Genomic DNA, 19,084 nt, shown 5'->3' on the forward strand with positions numbered 1-19,084 from the left:
TTGGAAAAAGCCCTGAATCTTCTAATGAACCGGGGCAAATCTTACTCGACCCACCCGATTGCCAACTCTATATATCATTTTCCTTCCCACCATTTCCGGTCAATGGTACTGCAGATAACACGGTTTTTGAAAAGAACGAGAAGCGAGAAGGGATGGCCAAGCGTGTGGGTATGAGTCGGGATAACGGCAGAGGCAGGAAAGGGTGGACGCTGACCGCCGCCGTCACTAACATCTTCGAATTTGTCAGATTGGCCGAGTTCGAGATCCTCTTTATCCTCTTCCTCATCATCGCTTTTATCATCTTCAAAGATCTCGTAAGTTTCCTTTTTCTTTTCTTTTCTTTTTTAATTCTCATTTATTGCAAAATTTTGGGTCCAAAACAATTTGCAGATTTGATGTTTAGGAAAGTTGATTATTTTTGATGGACTAATTTTCTGTCCCAAAAGGGATATGATGACAAAATCAATCCGAATCCTTTTTTCATTTAAAATTATTAAAATAAAAAATAAAATGGCATTATTTGGATACTTGATAAAAAAAAGGAGTTGAATTGGGTTGCAGACTTCGCGGCCTGAATACAATCAATTGCTCGTGAAAAAACCCGGCGGTGTAGATTGGTGGCCGTACTAAGAATGGGAAGTGGATGCGATGGGGCATAATTCCATTCCTTAGGATTATTTTGTTTCTTTTCCCTTCCTCTTTCACTTCCAGATGGTTGCTTTTTTGTTGATTGTTGTTGAGGTCTATATTCTATAGAGGAACCCCCTCCTGGCTTCATGCTTGTAACCAAACTAGCTTCTTCTTTTTGTTTTAGTTGTTTACTTTGTTGTTAAGGTGTAAGGAACCCCTTCTGGTTTGAAATCGAAACAATCACTACTTTGTTGAGGGTTGTTTATTTCTTTTAATAGTTTCTGGTAACCACTACGAGAAGAAAAGAATAAGGAATTAGGAATGCCTTCAACTCTGCTTTTTCCTACTTTCTCCTATTCCCCCTCTTGCCAAAGGATTTCATCAATATATGTATATAAATAAAACCATCCAATTACACTACTATAAGGATTTAGTATCTGTTATAGTAAGTGTTCAAGTTTTTAGTCAATTGGGTCACCTCTAAACTATTTGATACAAAAGGTTCCATTCTCAATTTAAAATTTTGTGAGCAAGATTAGTACAATTATGCTATTAAATGCAATGATGGTTTATGAAATGGACCTATGAACAAATTTGAACTTAGAAAAAGGTTCCACTTCCCATGAGGTGTACCAACTCCAACTTCACATTTTATATGTTAAAGGTGGTGTGAATACAGTACACTAGTGAGTTTGGTTTTATTTAGTCGGATTTGGTTTTCCATTTTTCTATACTAGTTTTTGGTTGTTTTTTTTTTGACAAAATGACCATTGTTCTATAGCTTTTTACTATTATTTGGTGAAGCTTCAAAGATTTTTGATAAATGGTTTCTCAAGTAAATATAAAATAATCAATAACTCTTATGTTGTATTTTTAAAAACACATGTAATCGAAATTTTAAGTTACTTTTATTATTGTAAAGATAAAATATTTATTTTTACATAATAAAAAATTAAAATCAATTATAAATGTAATAAAAATATTTAACTCCGTATTTCAAAGACCATCCATGCACCACGTTGGAGTTGGTTTTTCTTAGCTCTACTCTATTAGGACAATGACACAAAAAGAGACTACCCACATGAAGAGGTTCTTAGCTAGGTACATGGGGAAGGGTTAGCAAATTATCCATTAGTTGCTATAGGAGGAATGCACCACAAAAATTTGAGGCTTCATATTGAGCCCTAGGCGTTTGGTTGGAGGAGCAATTCCTTCTCCACCGCCCTCACTTCATCTAATATGTAAACCTGTTTGAATTTGCCAAAAATGTCGGATTTGTACGTATATGATTAAAGAGTGCAAGGCTACGCTATTACCATAAACTCAATTTTACCATATCTTCCTCTTTCGTGAAAGCGCGCACACACACACACACACACTAGTACATAAGCAAATTGATTAAGGAGAAGATGGATGTTTAAAACTGAAGTAGTAAGGAAAACATGGTGCCCAATGGACCCTCCAGGACCGATTTCTCTCGCTCTTGTCAGTTGTCATCGAATCACCTTCTCCAATTCAAACAGGTTTACATATTAGATGAAGTGAGGGCTGTGGAGAAGGAATTGCTCCTCCCAACCAAACGCCTAGGGCTCAATATAAAGCCTCAAATTCTTGTGGTGCATTCCTCCTATAGCAACGGATAATTTGGTAATCAAGAATATTGACATTCCACCATAACAGGTCACACAATGGCAACCAATCAATGCCACCAAATACAGTCAAATCATCCGGCTGTCCTTCAGGCACCTGCTAATCTCTAATGGTAAATAAAGCAAATCTAAGGAAAATAAAACAAAGGAAAGGATGATTTTTTTCTTTCTTTCCCCCTCTCTCACTTCAATCCAAACACAGGGTCAAAGAAACCCAAGTATGAAGACTCAGACATGAAGGGGAGAAACTTGATCACTTTCCATGGTAGATTGCAGGGAGGTTAGAAAATTAGCCATACCTCGAATCTTGAATCAAAAGCTAGAGAAGAAAATAAGAAAGATGGATGCATTAATTCTCAGCAGATGGCCTGAAATTAAAAAGGATTGCCTAGTTTTGTTATGTTAAGCTACACATGGAAGATTAATGCCAACAAGGTATTGAATGTGGGGTGCATGTACAATCCGTGATCCTATGACTAATTTATCAATGTATCACGTACCAGGGCTGCTTAAGTTTGTATCCAGGCCTATGGGTCTTGGAAATATTTTATTAAGAGACAAGTTGGCCATTATTAATACTCAAAATAGAAAAATTTTGATAAAAAGACCTCTCTAATCCCTTTCAATTTTGAAATTGAGCAAATTAGTTTCTCTCAAAAAATTAGAGCAATTTAATCCTTATCAATTTTAAAAGTGAGCTACCAAAGATAATTAATCACGGTGTTAATGTCTTTCTTCAATTATACATAATTTTGATTGGTATAATAATAAATTCAACAAATTTAGCCTCAATATTTTCACATTTACACAAATTTGCAGACTAAATTTGTTAAATTGGGACCACATTGACAAAATGTCTAAACTTTAAGAGTTAAATTTGTTATTATATCAATAAAATTACATACAATTGATAGAAACATTAACATTGAGACTAATTGTCTTTAACTGTTCATTTTCTAAATTGATGGAGATTAAAATACTTGATTTTTTAGAGGATTAATTTACTTAATATCAAAGTCGGAGCGAATTGGAGCGTTATTTTTTACTATTTTTTTATCTGAGCTGTTTTAAGGGTTGGATCCTTTTGTTTACCAAAAGAAAAGAAATAATACATCATTCACTGCATTACTTTTGTATTTTTATTTTGGGCTAATTTCACTAAACACTCACAAAATATTGTTCAGATTTTATAGTGATCCCTAAATATCAAATATTCTAATTGAGTCCTCAAAATATTAGTTTTGTATCAATCAAGTCTTTTGGTTGCCTACCTATTAATTTATGTGTTAAATGTTAGTTTAAAATTGACTTAGAATATATTTAAAAACCATGGATTAAATTGTAAATACTTGTGTATTTTGTTTTTGAAAAGTAATAAGGCAAGAAATCAAAAGAACTACAAACATGAAGACCGATGGGTAAGAACTCAAACCAAGCAACACCTATCAGCAAGCGTGAATCTAAAAATATTTTTAAGGGGTTGAAATTTAATCATAAAGTTTTAAGAGGTCAAAATATATTTTTATCATTTATTAATTTATAATTTCAACATTTTTAAAAGGCTTTTTTTTTCATTTTGGGGCCAAAGTGCACACCATATATTGCTTCATAATTTTATTACTCATGAGGGAACTAAATAAATAATTTTTCATTTTTGGAGGGAACCAAAGCTCCTATCTGCCCCTCAATTTACCCCGCCTATCAAGATCAATTTTCAAACACCAATAAAATAATGAAACACAAAAGATACACGGAGGGTTATCTTAGGGGTGAGCAAAATCGATTCGACTCGAAAAAATCGAAAAAAAAATTCGAATTTCGAGTTAAACGAATCGAGTTATTCGAGTTAATCGAGTTATTCGAATCAACTCGAATTTTTTTTCGAATTTCGAGTTCGAATCGAGTTGAGTTTTCGAATTCGAATAACTCGAATAATTCGAATATCAAACTATAATATTTTACAGTTTTACCCTAAACTCCCAAACTTTTTTACTTTTCCCTCAAAACTTTTACTCCTTCTCACTTTTGCCCCAAAACTTTTACTCCCCTCCCCTCCCAACCCCCCAATCTACCCAAAATCTATTTCCCACCAAAATTTTACTCTTCCATTCATTTTTTTTTTCAAAATTTTACTCTCAAAAACCCTCAAAACTTTTTATTTTCCCCCAAAATTTTTACTCCCTCCCACTTTTCCCCTAAAACTTTTATTCTCTTCCCATCCCACCTCCCATCTACCCCAAACCCTCCCCCCTCCAATTTTTTTTAATATTTTCCCTATTATTTATATTATTGAATTGTTTAGTCATATTGAATATTTATATTAAAATTGAATTCTTAATTATGCCATAAAATATTCGTGTTAAAATTTTATATTGGTATCAATTTCAAATTTTATTTTAAAATAAATTTTATTAAAAATCATATTTTTATATTTAATATATTTTAATTCCAAAATACATAGTGACAAGAATCCAAGATAATTGAAATAACTAAGCAAACAAATAAGCTAACCAAGATATAAAAATTAATAAATAAATTATGAGGTGAAGAAAGTTAATAAAAAATTTGATTAAGGTGGACAAATTTTATTACGATGGGTAACAATGGTTACAAGGACCCAAAATTATTTTTTAAAATTTAACTCGAACAAATATATTCGATTCGATTCGATTCGATTCGAATTCCATCTCACTCAACTCGATTCGAGAAAACTTCAAATAAAGTTAGGATGATAAAATGAGATTCGAAAACTCGATTAACTCGAAAATTTTCGATTCGATTCGATTCGATTCGATCGAATGCTCACCCCTAGGCTATCTTATTATTAAGGTTGAAAAGTGTCTTTAAAAAGTCTGTAAAGTGTAAAAAAATGCTTTTGAGAAGACAAAATATTGATTTTAAACATGATGTTGTAAAGTAGAAAATATGTATTTAAAAAAGATTCAAATTAGTTAATATTATAATATATAAAAGGTATAAAATTAAATTATAATAAAAATACTAAAATAATAACAATATTAAAAATAATTTATTAAGTAATTAATATTATAATATAAATATATGGAATATATATAAATTCAAATTCATTAATATTATGATATATCAAATATATAAACTTAATTTATAATTAATTACAATAAAATTATAATTGACTCAAGATAAAAAAGTATCATTATTTTCTTCAATTATTATTAGCATGATGCCAAGTTGTTGCCAAGTTGTTATTATTTTAGTATCAACAAATATTTAACTTAAATTATAGTAAAATATAATAAAATAATTTATGATAACTTATGATTAATATTGTGATATATGAAATATAAATTTCAAATACTTTTTAAAAATAATATAAATTATTTATAAAATTTAATTTGAATATATAAATTTGCAACTTAAACTTACTTTTGGAAAGTTAAAATCTAGAATTTTTAACTTTTTGGATTTGAAAAACAAGTTTAAAAGGTTAGTGTGATTTAAAAAGTTATCTACTTATTATTGCTTTCAGCTTAAAAGCTAGAAAAGCATTTTTGATACCAATAAAAAAAGTCTAAGAACAATACGATTATCAGCGAACTAGAACAAAAGACGTCACAAACAGAAACCACTCCAATTCGACAGACACCAAAACAGCACAAACTCCACACCCAAATAAACTGGAAACACACTCCCAAGACTGCAGGCCCAACCCAATACACCCCTAAACCCCTATACCCAAAACAACCACCCCTTCACCAGAAATCCAGATAAACATTCGAAGATTAGCCTTTCGATTAATACCAACCTTCGCAAGTCTATCCGCAACCTCATTACAAGCTCTAAGAATATGTCTGATGCGCCAACTTTGCTTATTACACCACATCCTATTGCCAGAAACAATAGAAGAAGTATTCAACCATTCAACCACTCGACTACAATCGCTTTCAACCATTAGTTGAGAGAACTGAACCACCTTGCTTGTGCAAGTGTCAGGGACTTAGATTTTTGCCTCAATCCGTGCTGCCTTAGGGGTTTTCTTCCTTCAAAAACACCTAAATCAGCCTAACTCCCAACAATTTAAGATCAAACAAAATTATTCTAAGGCACCAAAGAAAAACAAAGATGAACAAATTTGAAATATAAGAACAAAGCAACAGAAGAGCTAAGAACACAAGAGAGAGTTTTAAGAGAATGCTCTCAGGAATTTTATTACTCAATGAATTATTTACAATAAAGGGGAGAGGCCTCTATTTATGGTTGACCTCCCCAAAATTAACGATACGGATTAAAGTGTATCAATGCCTAGGATTAAAAGGTATCTCCAAATCATATCTCTAAGATTACATTTATTATATCTTATAATATTACAAGTTATCTCTAAGATTGCATATCTTTGACTTGGTCTTACTTTGTAGATGAGCCTTCAATCTCTCTAAGCAACAGGTCAATTTGGTTGTTCCAAGTAATCTCCTTTGAACATGATGAATCATACAATTGTGCCATGGGTGTGGGCTTTCATGTGCAACCCAGGACATTCTCCCCTACTTGTTTTAGTGACGCCCTCTTCGCGTCCTTTGCATGGAACTGCCATAAGGCCTCAGCAAGTTCTCAACTTGTTTCACTATCAGGAAGTCCCTTCCATCGTACTAAGTACTCATGCCTCGGCCTATAGTACTTTCGTCTGATCACTTGGTTTGCCTCGATGCTTTCAACCTCTCGATTGTAGGAGACCTTTACCCTCATTGGTGCTCATTCTGACTTGCCTCGATTTGGATCCTCCTGGTCCTCGTGGAATGGCTTAAGCATACTCATATGAAACACTGGGTGGACTTTAAGTTTTGCCAGTAACTCAAGCTTGTAGGCCACCTTGCCTACTCTCTTCAAAACTCGAAAGGGTTCTTCATACTGTCACACAATCCCCTTGTGCAAGCTATTATGTCTCAAAATCAAATGCAGTTTAGTAAGGACTGCATCACCAACTTGAAATTGCACATCCCTTCGATTTTGATCTGCCCACTTCTAGTTGTGCTTGCTTGCCAACACAAGCTCTAGCTAAGTCATTTTTCTCTTGCCAATCCTTTGTAAATCGATAAGCTGTTAGATTTGGTCTTATATAATGGGTCACAACAACATTGGGTGTGAGAGGTTGGTGTCCCGTTACTATCTCGAACGGACTTTGATTCGTAGCCCCATTTCGCAGCAAGTTGTAAGAAAATTGTGCCACGTCCAACAATTTTGGCTAGTCCATTTGTGTGGCACTCACATAATGCTGAAGATACGTCTCTAACAACACATTCACTTGTTAGGTTTTTTGTTGAATTAAGGATGCATACTAGTAGAGAAGTTCAAGTTTGAGCCCATAGACTTGAACAACTCCGAGCCTATAGACTTGAACAACTCCATCTAGAACCAGTCCGTGAATCGTCCATTTTGATCACTAATGATAGACAGTGGCACTCCCTAATATTTCACCACACATCTAAGAACAAACAAGCTGCCTCCTCAGTAGGGCACTCATTGGTTGTTGGAATGAACGTTGCATACTTTGAAAACTTGCCCACTATAACAAGAATACTTGCAAACCCATCAGATTTAGGCAAACAAACAATAAAATTCATGGATACATTCTCCCACGGTCTTTTCGGAATGGGTAAGGGTTGTAGTAAACTGACCAAAACCTTTAGATCAACCTTGTCTTGTTGGCATATTAGACAAGTTTTCACATAGGTCCCCACATCATCACCCATGTGAGGCCAATAATAACGATCCTCCAAAAGGCGCCAAAGTGCAATAAATCTTTAGATGACCAACCCATCTCAAGTCGTGACATTCTTTTATGATTTCCTTACGTAATTTCCCATAATGAGGCACATAAAGATGGTGCCAATAAGTGTATAAGAACTCTTCCTTAAGCCAAAATCTCATTGTTTTCCCCTCATTGGCAAGCTCGATCAAGTTTTTGGCTATGGGATTCTGGGACAATCCCTCTCGAATGTACTGCAATAGGGAACTATTAAGTTCGTTGATTGCTGCAAACTCCACCTTTCAGTTAAATGCATCAGCCACAGTGTTGCCACTCCCCGGTTTATACTCCACAGTAAAATCAAATTTTTCTAGAAAAATTTATCAACGAGCCTGTTTGGGAGATAGCTTTTTTGGGTTAGAAAATAACTATCTGCAACATTATCAGTAAAGAGCATGAACCTGGATCCTAAAAAATAGTGTCTACATGTGTGCAAGCAATGTACCACAACAATTATCTCTTTCTCTTGCCTTGTGTATCACCGCTCCGTCTCATTAAACTTTCGACTCTTAAAAGAAACTGGATGTCCATCTTGCATCAGTACTCCTCCAATTGCATAATTCTGTGCATCTGTGTGTACCTCGTACGATTTTGAATAATTTGGTAAAACAAGTATAGGATCTCCCGTCATTACTTGTTTAACTTGGTTAAAAGCCTTTTCAGATTGGGGATCTCAATTCCACACCTTACTCTTCTTCAACAAGTCCGTTACGGGTGCTGTAATTTTGAAGTAGCCTTTGATGAAACATCAATAATAGTTCGCCAACCCAAGGAAATATCTCAATTCTGTCACATTGGTTGGTGGTTCCCAATCGACAATGACCCAAAATTTTCTTTCATCCATCTGGATCTTGCCACCTCTCACAATATGGTTAAGGAATGACACATCTCGTTAGGCAAATGAGCACTTCTCTTCTTTGACATATAGCTCATTCTCCCGCAAGGTTTGGAATACCTCCTTTGAACGCCCCATTTGTTCCTGAAGAGAATTATTATACACCACAATATTGTCAAGATAAACAACGACAAATTGATCTAGAAAAGGTTGAAGTGCCTTATTCATAAGGGTGCAAAATGTGGCTGGAGCATTTGTTAGCCCAAAGGGCATCACAAGAAACTCATACGAACCATAATGCTTCACACAGGCTATCTTTGGTTTGTCCCTTCAGTTATTCGAAGTTCATTGTACCTCGATCTGAAGCCTAACTTGGTGAACCATTTCATACTACCAAGTTGATCAAACAAATCTACAATAAGGGGAATTGGGTACCTGTTATTTACAGTGATTTTGTTTACGGCCCGATAATTGATACGCATACTCAATGTCCCATTGTGTTTCTTTTGGAACAAAACTGGTGTACTGAATGGAGATTTAGATGGTCTAATGAATCCCGCATCTAAGAGCTCCTTTAACTATTTTCGTAGTTCTTCTAATTCTGGTGGGGACATACAATATAGAGCCTTCACCAGCGCTCTGAGTTGGGTACTAACTCAATTATGTGATCCACCTCCCTCTTTGGTGGTAATTTTTTGGGCAACTTGGCAGGCATCATGTAACACCCCTAACCTACATTCATCGTCGGAATAGGGTTTTAGAGCATTACCGATCAAACAGACATAATTTCAAGCATTTCATATCATATAATATTCAAGTCAAAATCAATCAAACTCATACATACTGTCCCTTATTGAGCCCTTGAAGCCCAAAATATGCTTTAGAAACAAATCGAGGCTAATTCGAAAACTTAGAAAATAATTCAAAAAATATTAAAAAATTTTAAAGCTGCAGGGTTCACAAGGCCATGTGGCCAGGATGTGTGACTCACACTGTCAGGCGACACGCCCGTGTCTTAGACCGTGTGGGCATTTGAAGTAGGGACACTCGGCCGTGTCCAAGCCTGTGTCATACCCGTGTAACTCTTTGACTTGGGTCACACGGTTGAGCCACACGCCCATGTGCCAAATCGTGTGCCTGTTTGAAATGGCCTCGCATGCTCGTGTACTAGCCATGTGTCTCACACGACCTATTCACACGTCTGTGTGTCTGGCCGTGTGGACTCAAAATATACCTTAAATAACAAGTTTACCATTCCTTGAAAGCTTAGACTATAAGCAACTCAAAAATCATTCATTTAACCAATTTAAAACACAATCAAACACATTCAAAACATGTCAAAATAATCATCCTAGGTGCCTAACCAATGTACCCTCATTGGTACCACAATTATATCATCAAACATAACATCAAAGTATCATTCAGATCTAAGTTATAAACATACCTAATTCCATCTATTTTGCCTAATTTATGAACACTTAAACATTAATTTAACATATCATAATAAGGCTTCAAACACAAACACGTGCTTATAGGTATATGCCAACCAATATTAAACTTATAATCTTATTTACATTCAATCCACAAAATAACTATTGATTAGACACCCTAGGTACATGCTGACACATTTCAAAAGGATAAACATCACCATGTTTGAGTTTAGGACTGTTATTGGATGCTGAATCGGCGATGAAAACTAAGTACCTAACCTGCACACGGAAAACAAAACTGTATGATGAATAAAAACTCAGTGGTATTTCTATAATCCGAATATTTAAATATAAGAAATTACAAATGTACAATTGAAATATAAACCCTTATTAATATTTAAATATTACAACAACCATATCATATTTCATTTGTTTCACAATAACTCAATTCTCATATTTGCTATATAAATAGCTTTTCATAATTTATTTCACATTTCATTATACAATTGCATTATCCATTCCATATTCATTTCATGAGTATATAACTCACATATTCCATATATTTGCACCACATTTCACATTTTATTTTCAATTCACTATTTCACTTCCATTTCTCATACCATGCCATTTCAATATCTATCATAAAACTTTATTACTCATTTACCCCTATTAACACGACTCAGACTCGGACGGATACATGGATACAACTAAAACACACCAGTTTGGCACCTAGTGCCTCATCGGATAATTCAAAGTAATAATTTGACACTCAGTGTCTCATTGGCTAAACCTAAGTAAAATGGCACCCGTTGCCTCATCAAATTAATCCAAAGTAGTAATTTGACACCCAGTGTCTCATCAACTCGAAGTCGAAGAATTGATGGGTATTTAAAGGTATTTTATTAAAGGATTTTGGATAAAATCATGATTTAGGGATTAAATTGAAAAGTTATTGAATTCATAGAAAATTCTAAAATTTCATGGAATTCATGGGCTGCTATTGATATACATGAAAATATCTAGGCTTGGGATAAGGAATTAAATTGCATGAATATTATTTTCTGAGCCTATGACGAATTCATCATTAATTAAAAGTATAGAGGCAAAACAAAATTTTTTCTAAGATGTGACTTGGATTGAATTGAATATAAATTCTATTAAATTGATGTTATATTTACTCGTATAGATCTGGATAGATCAAAAACAGAGTTAGATCGTGGAAAAAAAAAGTATCAGATTAGTAGTTTACAAGTCATGAACAATTGTCGAGGTAAGTTCGTGTAACTTAATTGTGAATATTTATATGCTTATATTGAGTGTTGAATATGTAAATAGTGTAAATGTCATATATGTGTATGTAATTGATCTCATAACTAAAAATCCCTGATAAATAAATAAGTCCCATTTGGATAATGAGATTCGATAGATACAGGGTCCTGTTTCAGGAAATGGTAGTGTCCCTGCATATGTTGCAGACGTACCATAGCTCGAAAGAGCATCCCGTTACAAGCCCTTTCAAGCTTCCCGTTATAGTGTTCTTTCGAGCTTTTCGTTAAATGCTCTTCGGAGCATCCCGATCGGTTGTGACCCTACATGTATTGTGGGCACACCGCACATCGCAGCTCTTATGAGCGTCCTGTTATATAACTCTTCGTGAGCTTCTCGATTAAAGGCTCTTTGTGAGTTTCCCGTTAGTGCTCACTTGAACTTCCCGTTATATGACCATATGGTGCTTCCCGTTAATTGGTCTTCGGAGCTACCCGTTAATTGCTCTTTAGAGCTACCTGTTATATTGTCCGGATAAGCTTCTCGTTACAAGGCTCAATGAGCTCTTGTTATAGTGCTTGAGAGAGAGCTTTCTGTTTAAGTGCTTATAAAAGCACTCCCGGATATGAATTGACTAATTTATAGTATTGTACACTTCAGGTGTACTACCCAAGTATCCATCGCGATTTCAAATGATTCAACGGGTGAAATTCTGACATGAGAGCATGTGAAATCAAAATGAAACTATTATTTGTATATGCATGAAACACTTGGAAATTCAATACCTGATGAACTCAACCTTGTTCTTGTTATTCACATGAAATACATGGCTAACATATTTGTTGAGGTTATATGTGTTAGGCTAATTGCCAAATTGCTTGGATGTATTATGCATGTTTAGTATATAAGTAAATGAATGTTAAGTTAATTTCTCGTTAAACGAACTTACTAAGCATTAAGTGCTTACTCTGTCTTATTTCCTCTGTTTTATAGTACTTGGAGGCTCGTAAAGGTTGGAAGCTGGTCGGAGCTACATCACACTATCCCTCAGACTTTTCGGTATATATATAAATAGTAAACTAATTTTGGTAATAATGGCATGTATAGGTTAACTGTTACCATTGATGATAATTGAATGTTGGTTGAAATTAGCCATTGGAATGACTATTAAATGATATGTTTTGATATGTAAATAGTTTTAATATGCTTGATGAGTATGTTTAAAAGGGTGAATGAGGAAAAATCATATAAGTATATTGGATATTAGTTTATGATAGTGTATTTGGTAAAACATGTTTATAAGTATTAGGCTATCTTGGTAAGTTGGACATTTGATCATAGGTATTAATATGTCATGCATAAGACTTGAATTTGGCTAGGTTATAATGTTTTGAATTGGCTCTTGAATTTGTTTAAATGTTGATATAGGTGGAAGGTGAAATTGGGTGAAGAATAAGGCTTGGAAATGGTCTTATTTTGTCCATACGGGCAGAGGCAAGGGTGTGTGTCTCAGCCGTGTGTGAAATACAGCCTAGCACATGGGTGTGTGTTCTGGCCGTGTGTCCCCTACAACTTAAAAATTTAAAAGAGAATGCTCAAAAATTTTCACATGGCCTAGCACGCGGACGTGTGACTTGACCGTATGACTCCTACACCTAAAAGAATTGCAAGTCAGAAAGTTACACAGGCTCGGGACACGACCGTGTGCTCTACTTCAAATGCCACACGGCCTGAGACACGGGTGTGTCACTTGGCCGTGTGAGCCACACGGCTTGGCCATATGGGTATGTGTCCCCTATACTTTAGAAAAATTTTAAGATTTTGTGAAAATTCTCTGAGTTTTCAGTTTAGTCTCGAATTATTTCTAATATATGTTTTGGGCCTCGATGGTTTATATAAGAGACAAGGGTGTGTCACTTGGCCGTGTGAGCCATACGGCTTAGCCATACGGGCGTGTGTCTCCTGTATTTTAGAAAAATTTTGAGATTTTACAAAAAATTCTCTGAGTTTCCAATTTAGCCTCGAATTGTTTCTAATGTATGTTTTGGGCCTTGAGGGCTCATATAAGGGACGATATGATAAATTTATGACTAATTTCTGATATAAATGTGAAGTAATATGAAATATTTGAGTTTGATCGGTAAACCCTGGTAATGCTCCTAAACCCTGTTCCGGCGATGGATACGGGTTAGGGGTGTTACACAAAGTCAAAGTCATCAAGTGGTATTACCCTAATGGTGGCTTTACCAGTCCATTCGCCAAGTTGGATCTTAACTGCTTTGGCCACGCCCTCTATCTCAACACTTTTCGAATTGACGGACTTGATCCAACCTGATTTCTTCTCTATTTTGAGCCCAAAATCACGAGCAGTCTCTTTGGACATGAACAAATCTAACACACATGTGTCAACAAGTGCATTCAATCTTCTGCCTGCCATAGTGATGTCTACAAACATCAGCCCACGACTCGGTTTTTCTTCGACACCTCCCAATATCGAATTGAGATTTTTGGTCGCCTCGTCTTCCTTGTCATTTGCTTTCATGGTAGAAAGGGCGGCCTTTTTCGGACTACCCTTGATCATATGCGGACCATCACAAAGGAAACAAGTTAAAGACCCCTTCTTCATCCTATCACACGGTCTTTGAGCTTTACCATTGCAATCTTTAGCGGACTTGTCTTTGTCTCCCCCATAATTACCCATTGGTATGAATTTAGGCCTGGAAGACTCGGGCTTGTCTTTCCTCGGACCCAACTTGACAAAATATTTTGCTACAGACATGGCTATGGTGTAACACCCTATACCCGGCCTAGTCGCCAAGCTCGAATACAGAATGCCACACCATTGTCTCATGTCATTAACAACGAACGAAAGTTCATTCTAAAAGAAACGTCTTTCATATTATTATTCGTATAGGTTTTAAGTCACTAATATTTGTTAGTTATCAAAGTTACATGCTAACCATTCATCAAATAGTCATATAATAATACTTAAATCTGCGTAAGGTCTATTTAACGAAATTTCCAAAACTTTCCTATAGGTATCGATACAGACACTTGGGTGTCGATATTTTCTCGTAGGTGGTATTAATACGACTTAAAAAAATGATACCAAACTTACAATTCTGTTTCTCAACTAAAATCTTAAAGTTTCAAAAATTATCGATACTTGTCATGAAATATCGATATTTTGACCCCGAGTATCGATACTCAAGCAAAGGTATCAATACCAAATCTCTAATTTGACTTCCTGCATGTTTCAAAGCACAAAGTTATCAATTTTAAAACACCAATATTGATACCCCTTCTCTAGACCTCAAAAATGTAGCATACATAAGCAAATAATCCATTCTCATTTGGTTTCTAAACACCATGCATCATATACTTGGACAAATAATTATCCAACAACTAAAATTCAACAGTTTAAAACGTCAAAAACATGTCCGAGCTAGAAACACCATGCCATCATCAATGTTTATAACCTAAGCATAATCATAAATTTTAAACCTTATACAAAAGATATAACCAACAAAATGTCTAGAAAATAACATGTCCATAAACAAGTCTATCACATTGTATTTTCCCCAAAATAAAAGTAAAGAAAAAACACCTACGGAATAACACAAAACTGGCTTGGATCACCTCTCGGAAACTACACCGCTCGCACTGGCACACAACTAATATGCAATGGGTAAAGAAGTGAGTGGGTGAGCTTAACAAGCTCAGTGAATGATTAGAATAACCACATCACAAACATATCATCATACATCCTCAAGACAACTATTTCTAAGTACAATTACAATAGCCCTATGTCTAGTGTTGTAGAGTACCTAACCATGCTTTATCTACTGGTTCTTTTACATAGTATTTACATATTCATGCAAACATATATCATGTAACACACATATTTAATCAAGTATATATCACAGTTCTCTCAAATCACATATAACCCTAAATTGGCAATATAGCACATACTCCATTAAGCATACAACATGTTCCACACAGTTACATATAATATGATAGATTGGCACTTGAGTTATGAAACATATAGTGTGTAACAGCCCAATTTTCAGTAGTGTCAGAACAATGATTTGAGATCACTAAATTCGATGAAAAAGTTAGAAATATTTTTGAATCAGTGAATTTTGTGATTTAAAAGAAATTATTAGGTAAATTGGGTCAAAAACGAGGTATCGAGACCTCGATATCATAAAGCGAGCCGTAAATATTTTTATAAATATTTACAGAGTGTCAATAGGATAATATTAAAGTTTCGTTAAGAAATTTTAACGTTTCGATAGTTAATTATGAAAAGGATTAAATTGCAATAGGGATAAAAGTTTAATTATAGATTAAAGAAAAGTTAAAAGGACCAAATAGGCAATTATGCCTTTTTCCAAAGTTGAGTGACATAAGTATAAAAATCTGAGATTTTATGTGTTAAAAAATATTATTATATTATAGTAATGATTATGTTTTATATTATATTATATTATATATATACATAAAACAAAAGAAAGAATAGAAAAGAAAGAAAAGAAACAGAATAGAAGAGACGAAACAGAGAAAGAAACAGAGAGCAAAACGGGCAGAGAAGGAAGGAAAGAAAGAAAGAAAGAAAGAAAAAGAAAAAGGAAATTTAAGGTTTTAAGGTTCCAAGCTCAATTGGTAAGTCAAATTAAGTCTTTTCTTATAATTTTTGAGTTTTTGGAATCCTAGAGATAAATACTACTTGATTTATGTTGATATTTTGAAAGTTAGTAGATTGTTAGACATGAGTTATGTTGAATTAATTGATGAACTAGAGGTTAAAATGATTGAATTTTAAGTTAGAAGTTAGTAAAAGATTGATTTGTAAAATAAAATATAAGTTTTGAATTGATAGGGATTAAATTGAAAGAATCCCGAAATTAGGGATTTATGGGGAAATTGAAGAATTAAACTGAGTTTATAGTAAGAATTAAGAGAGAATATAGAGTTAGAATGGAAAAATAAAATTAGTATTGATAAGGGATTAAATTAGAATTTGGGTAAAGTTTAGGTATACGGGAAATATTTTAATGAAATTGTGTATTAATGATTTTTAATTGTTTAATTACGTAGCTAATGTCGTGCACGAGTCATTGTCCGAGAAAGGAAAGGAGAAAGTGGACAAGGAGTGACTCGAGAGAAATTCCGGTTAGTATTACCATAATTCGAATTTAATTATTAATTGTTAAAATTTAAATTAATATACATGATAAGCAAATTGAGGTAAGCATCACGACTGAATTGAATGATAAATACGTATTGGTATTGAATTTATTAATAGTAATTGTTGAATTTTGAATAATATGTTTAGTATTAAAAAAAATAGATGAATATTGATATTGAATTGTACATGAATTCGATTGGAAAATGAATTAAAAATATATATATATGAATGGAATAAAAGTGAATTAAATTGTGAATAAGTGTGATATATGTGAATGGTGGAATAAGTAGTAAATTGTAATGACGGAGAAATGATAAATCCTTTTTGAAATAATTTTGTAAAGTATTTAAATAAATGAGATTCAGATTTAATGCCCAAGTAGATGGAATTTAGAACTACGGGATATTAGTGGCATGCCATTAAGGAACTTATTAAGGAACTTTAGCGCGCTCTCTGATATTAGCACGTTGGTGCTCTCTGATTATTAGCACATTGGTGCTCTCTGATATTTAGCACGGCAGTGCTCTCTGTTTAGCACATTTGTGCTCTCTGTATTTGTTCCAGTATATCCGGTGTTCTGTAAAATCTACTTTGGGCTAAGATTATAAGTCGTGGACAAAAGTGAATCATTAATGTGTTAAGGTAAGTCTTATAAAGTTTATATGTACCGTTTTAGGCATAATGTGCCGATTGGTGTGTTTTGTTGGATCCGTGTATCCGCCAAAATCCGAGTCAAGTTAATAGGGTAAATGAATAATTTTGATAATATAAATTTTATTGAATGATCTTGAATATGAATTGAAATAGCTATTGTTAAGAAATGAGAAGTGAAAATAAAATAATTTGAAAGAGTGAAATAATATGTGAATTTAACTGAATACAAGTTATTGAAATTTAGTTATGGATTTAATGAATAAATGGAGTGTTAAAAGATTTAAAGTATAAATTGAATATAAATAGAAAGGATAATGAATGAGTTGATGAAATGAATGAGTTTGTATGGATTGGAATGAGTTATTAGAATAAGATGTTGAAAAATCCAATAAAATTTAGATAGTGAAACAATGCATGAATACAATTAAATATAAGATTTGAATTATTGCTTATTGTTATTAATTATCAAGTTGATTTAATGTATGAGATCATTAATGAATAATTGTAGACATAAATGAAATATATATATATATATATAAAATTTATCGATTAATGTTATTAATTTGAATTATGGTAATACCACTGAGTATACCCATACTCAACGTACGGTTGTTTCCGTGCGCAGGTTAGTAAAAAAAAACCAGTGTTCGATCCAGCATCCAAAGTAATCCCGACCTCAGAGACATTTTAGTGATGTACCTTTCTGTTGATAATGTGGCATGTACTTAAGTAATGTACATACCTAAGTAATGTATAGGGATTAGTCATTTTGAATGTTTGTATCTATGAGATTGCTAAAGAAAGATGTGTGAGTATGTGATAATGTTTGGTAATATGTATATTTAGATGATAAATCATGCATGGAAATCATGAAAGAGTAAAAGTTTGCAAATAAACAGATTTCAAGCAGCTACAGTAATGTGACTTTGAAAAATCACCTAGGATAGTATAAAATTAATTAGAGGGTGAATGATATATGAAATGAAAGTTTGTTGAGTCTATTTTTATAGAAAAATAACAGTTTAGCAAAATGAATTTTATATTTTAAGATATGTGAATTTTAGTGAGACAGAGTCAGAACTGTTTTGGAGTCCCTGTTCTAAGTTTAGAAAATCACTAAAATGGTACAAAAATAATTATGAGTTGTAGTTTATATGTATAGAATCCTTATTGAGTCTATTTTCTGTAGAAACAAGTAATAACTTCATATGACAATCCTACAATGATAAATTTTATTTTTAGTGACAAGAGGTCAGGGCAGTCAATTGGTGAAACAAGGCTTACTTTAACTAATAAACTGTACTAATTGGCTGGACCAAAAATTATGAAATTTTTATGGTAGGAAGATATACGAGTCTAGTTTTAGGGAAAATTTATGGAATTAAATTTCGAGTTCCGAAGTTAAAATTATAAGTAATTTAGTAACTGCTGCGCGATTGGGCAGATTTGTTGTAAACTGTTTGATACTTCCGGTAATGCCTCGTAACCCTATTCCGATGATGGTTTGGGGGTTAAGGGGTGTTACATAGTGAGCTCTATCATCACACATCGGATAAATGAATCTCCAACACACCAAACATAGACTCATGGAGCCAAACATGTACCGAAAGTGTAGTATAAAGCTAATACTCTCCTTATTTCCGCTCACAT

General features: G+C 33.7%; 1 protein-coding gene and 1 long non-coding RNA gene across 2 annotated transcripts; both read left to right on the plus strand.

The window, feature by feature from the left end:
- LOC105803656 (uncharacterized) lies at positions 1–885 on the plus strand. Its single transcript, XM_012635996.2, has 2 exons — positions 1–314; positions 562–885. The coding sequence occupies exons 1-2, from the start codon at positions 153–155 to the stop codon at positions 628–630; spliced, it is 231 nt and encodes a 76-aa protein (XP_012491450.1). The 5' UTR covers positions 1–152; the 3' UTR covers positions 631–885.
- Positions 886–16,118: 15,233 nt separating this feature from the next.
- Positions 16,119–18,515, plus strand: LOC105794036 (uncharacterized). The gene is made up of 3 exons (XR_001133713.2): positions 16,119–16,254; positions 16,690–16,764; positions 18,060–18,515. It is a non-coding gene; the product is annotated as an uncharacterized LOC105794036 (long non-coding RNA).
- Positions 18,516–19,084: the final 569 nt, after the last annotated feature.

The sequence above is a fragment of the Gossypium raimondii genome, chromosome 11 (genome assembly GCF_025698545.1).
Source record: "Gossypium raimondii isolate GPD5lz chromosome 11, ASM2569854v1, whole genome shotgun sequence".
Taxonomy (NCBI): Eukaryota; Viridiplantae; Streptophyta; class Magnoliopsida; order Malvales; family Malvaceae; genus Gossypium; species Gossypium raimondii.

Bases quoted from the DNA above. Each gene is read 5' to 3' on its own strand.
- LOC105803656 (XM_012635996.2), top strand. From the start codon at position 153: ATGGCCAAGCGTGTGGGTATGAGTCGGGATAACGGCAGAGGCAGGAAA. The intron at 315-561 runs GTAAGTTTCCTT...ATTGGGTTGCAG, and splicing joins TTATCATCTTCAAAGATCTC to ACTTCGCGGCCTGAATACAA.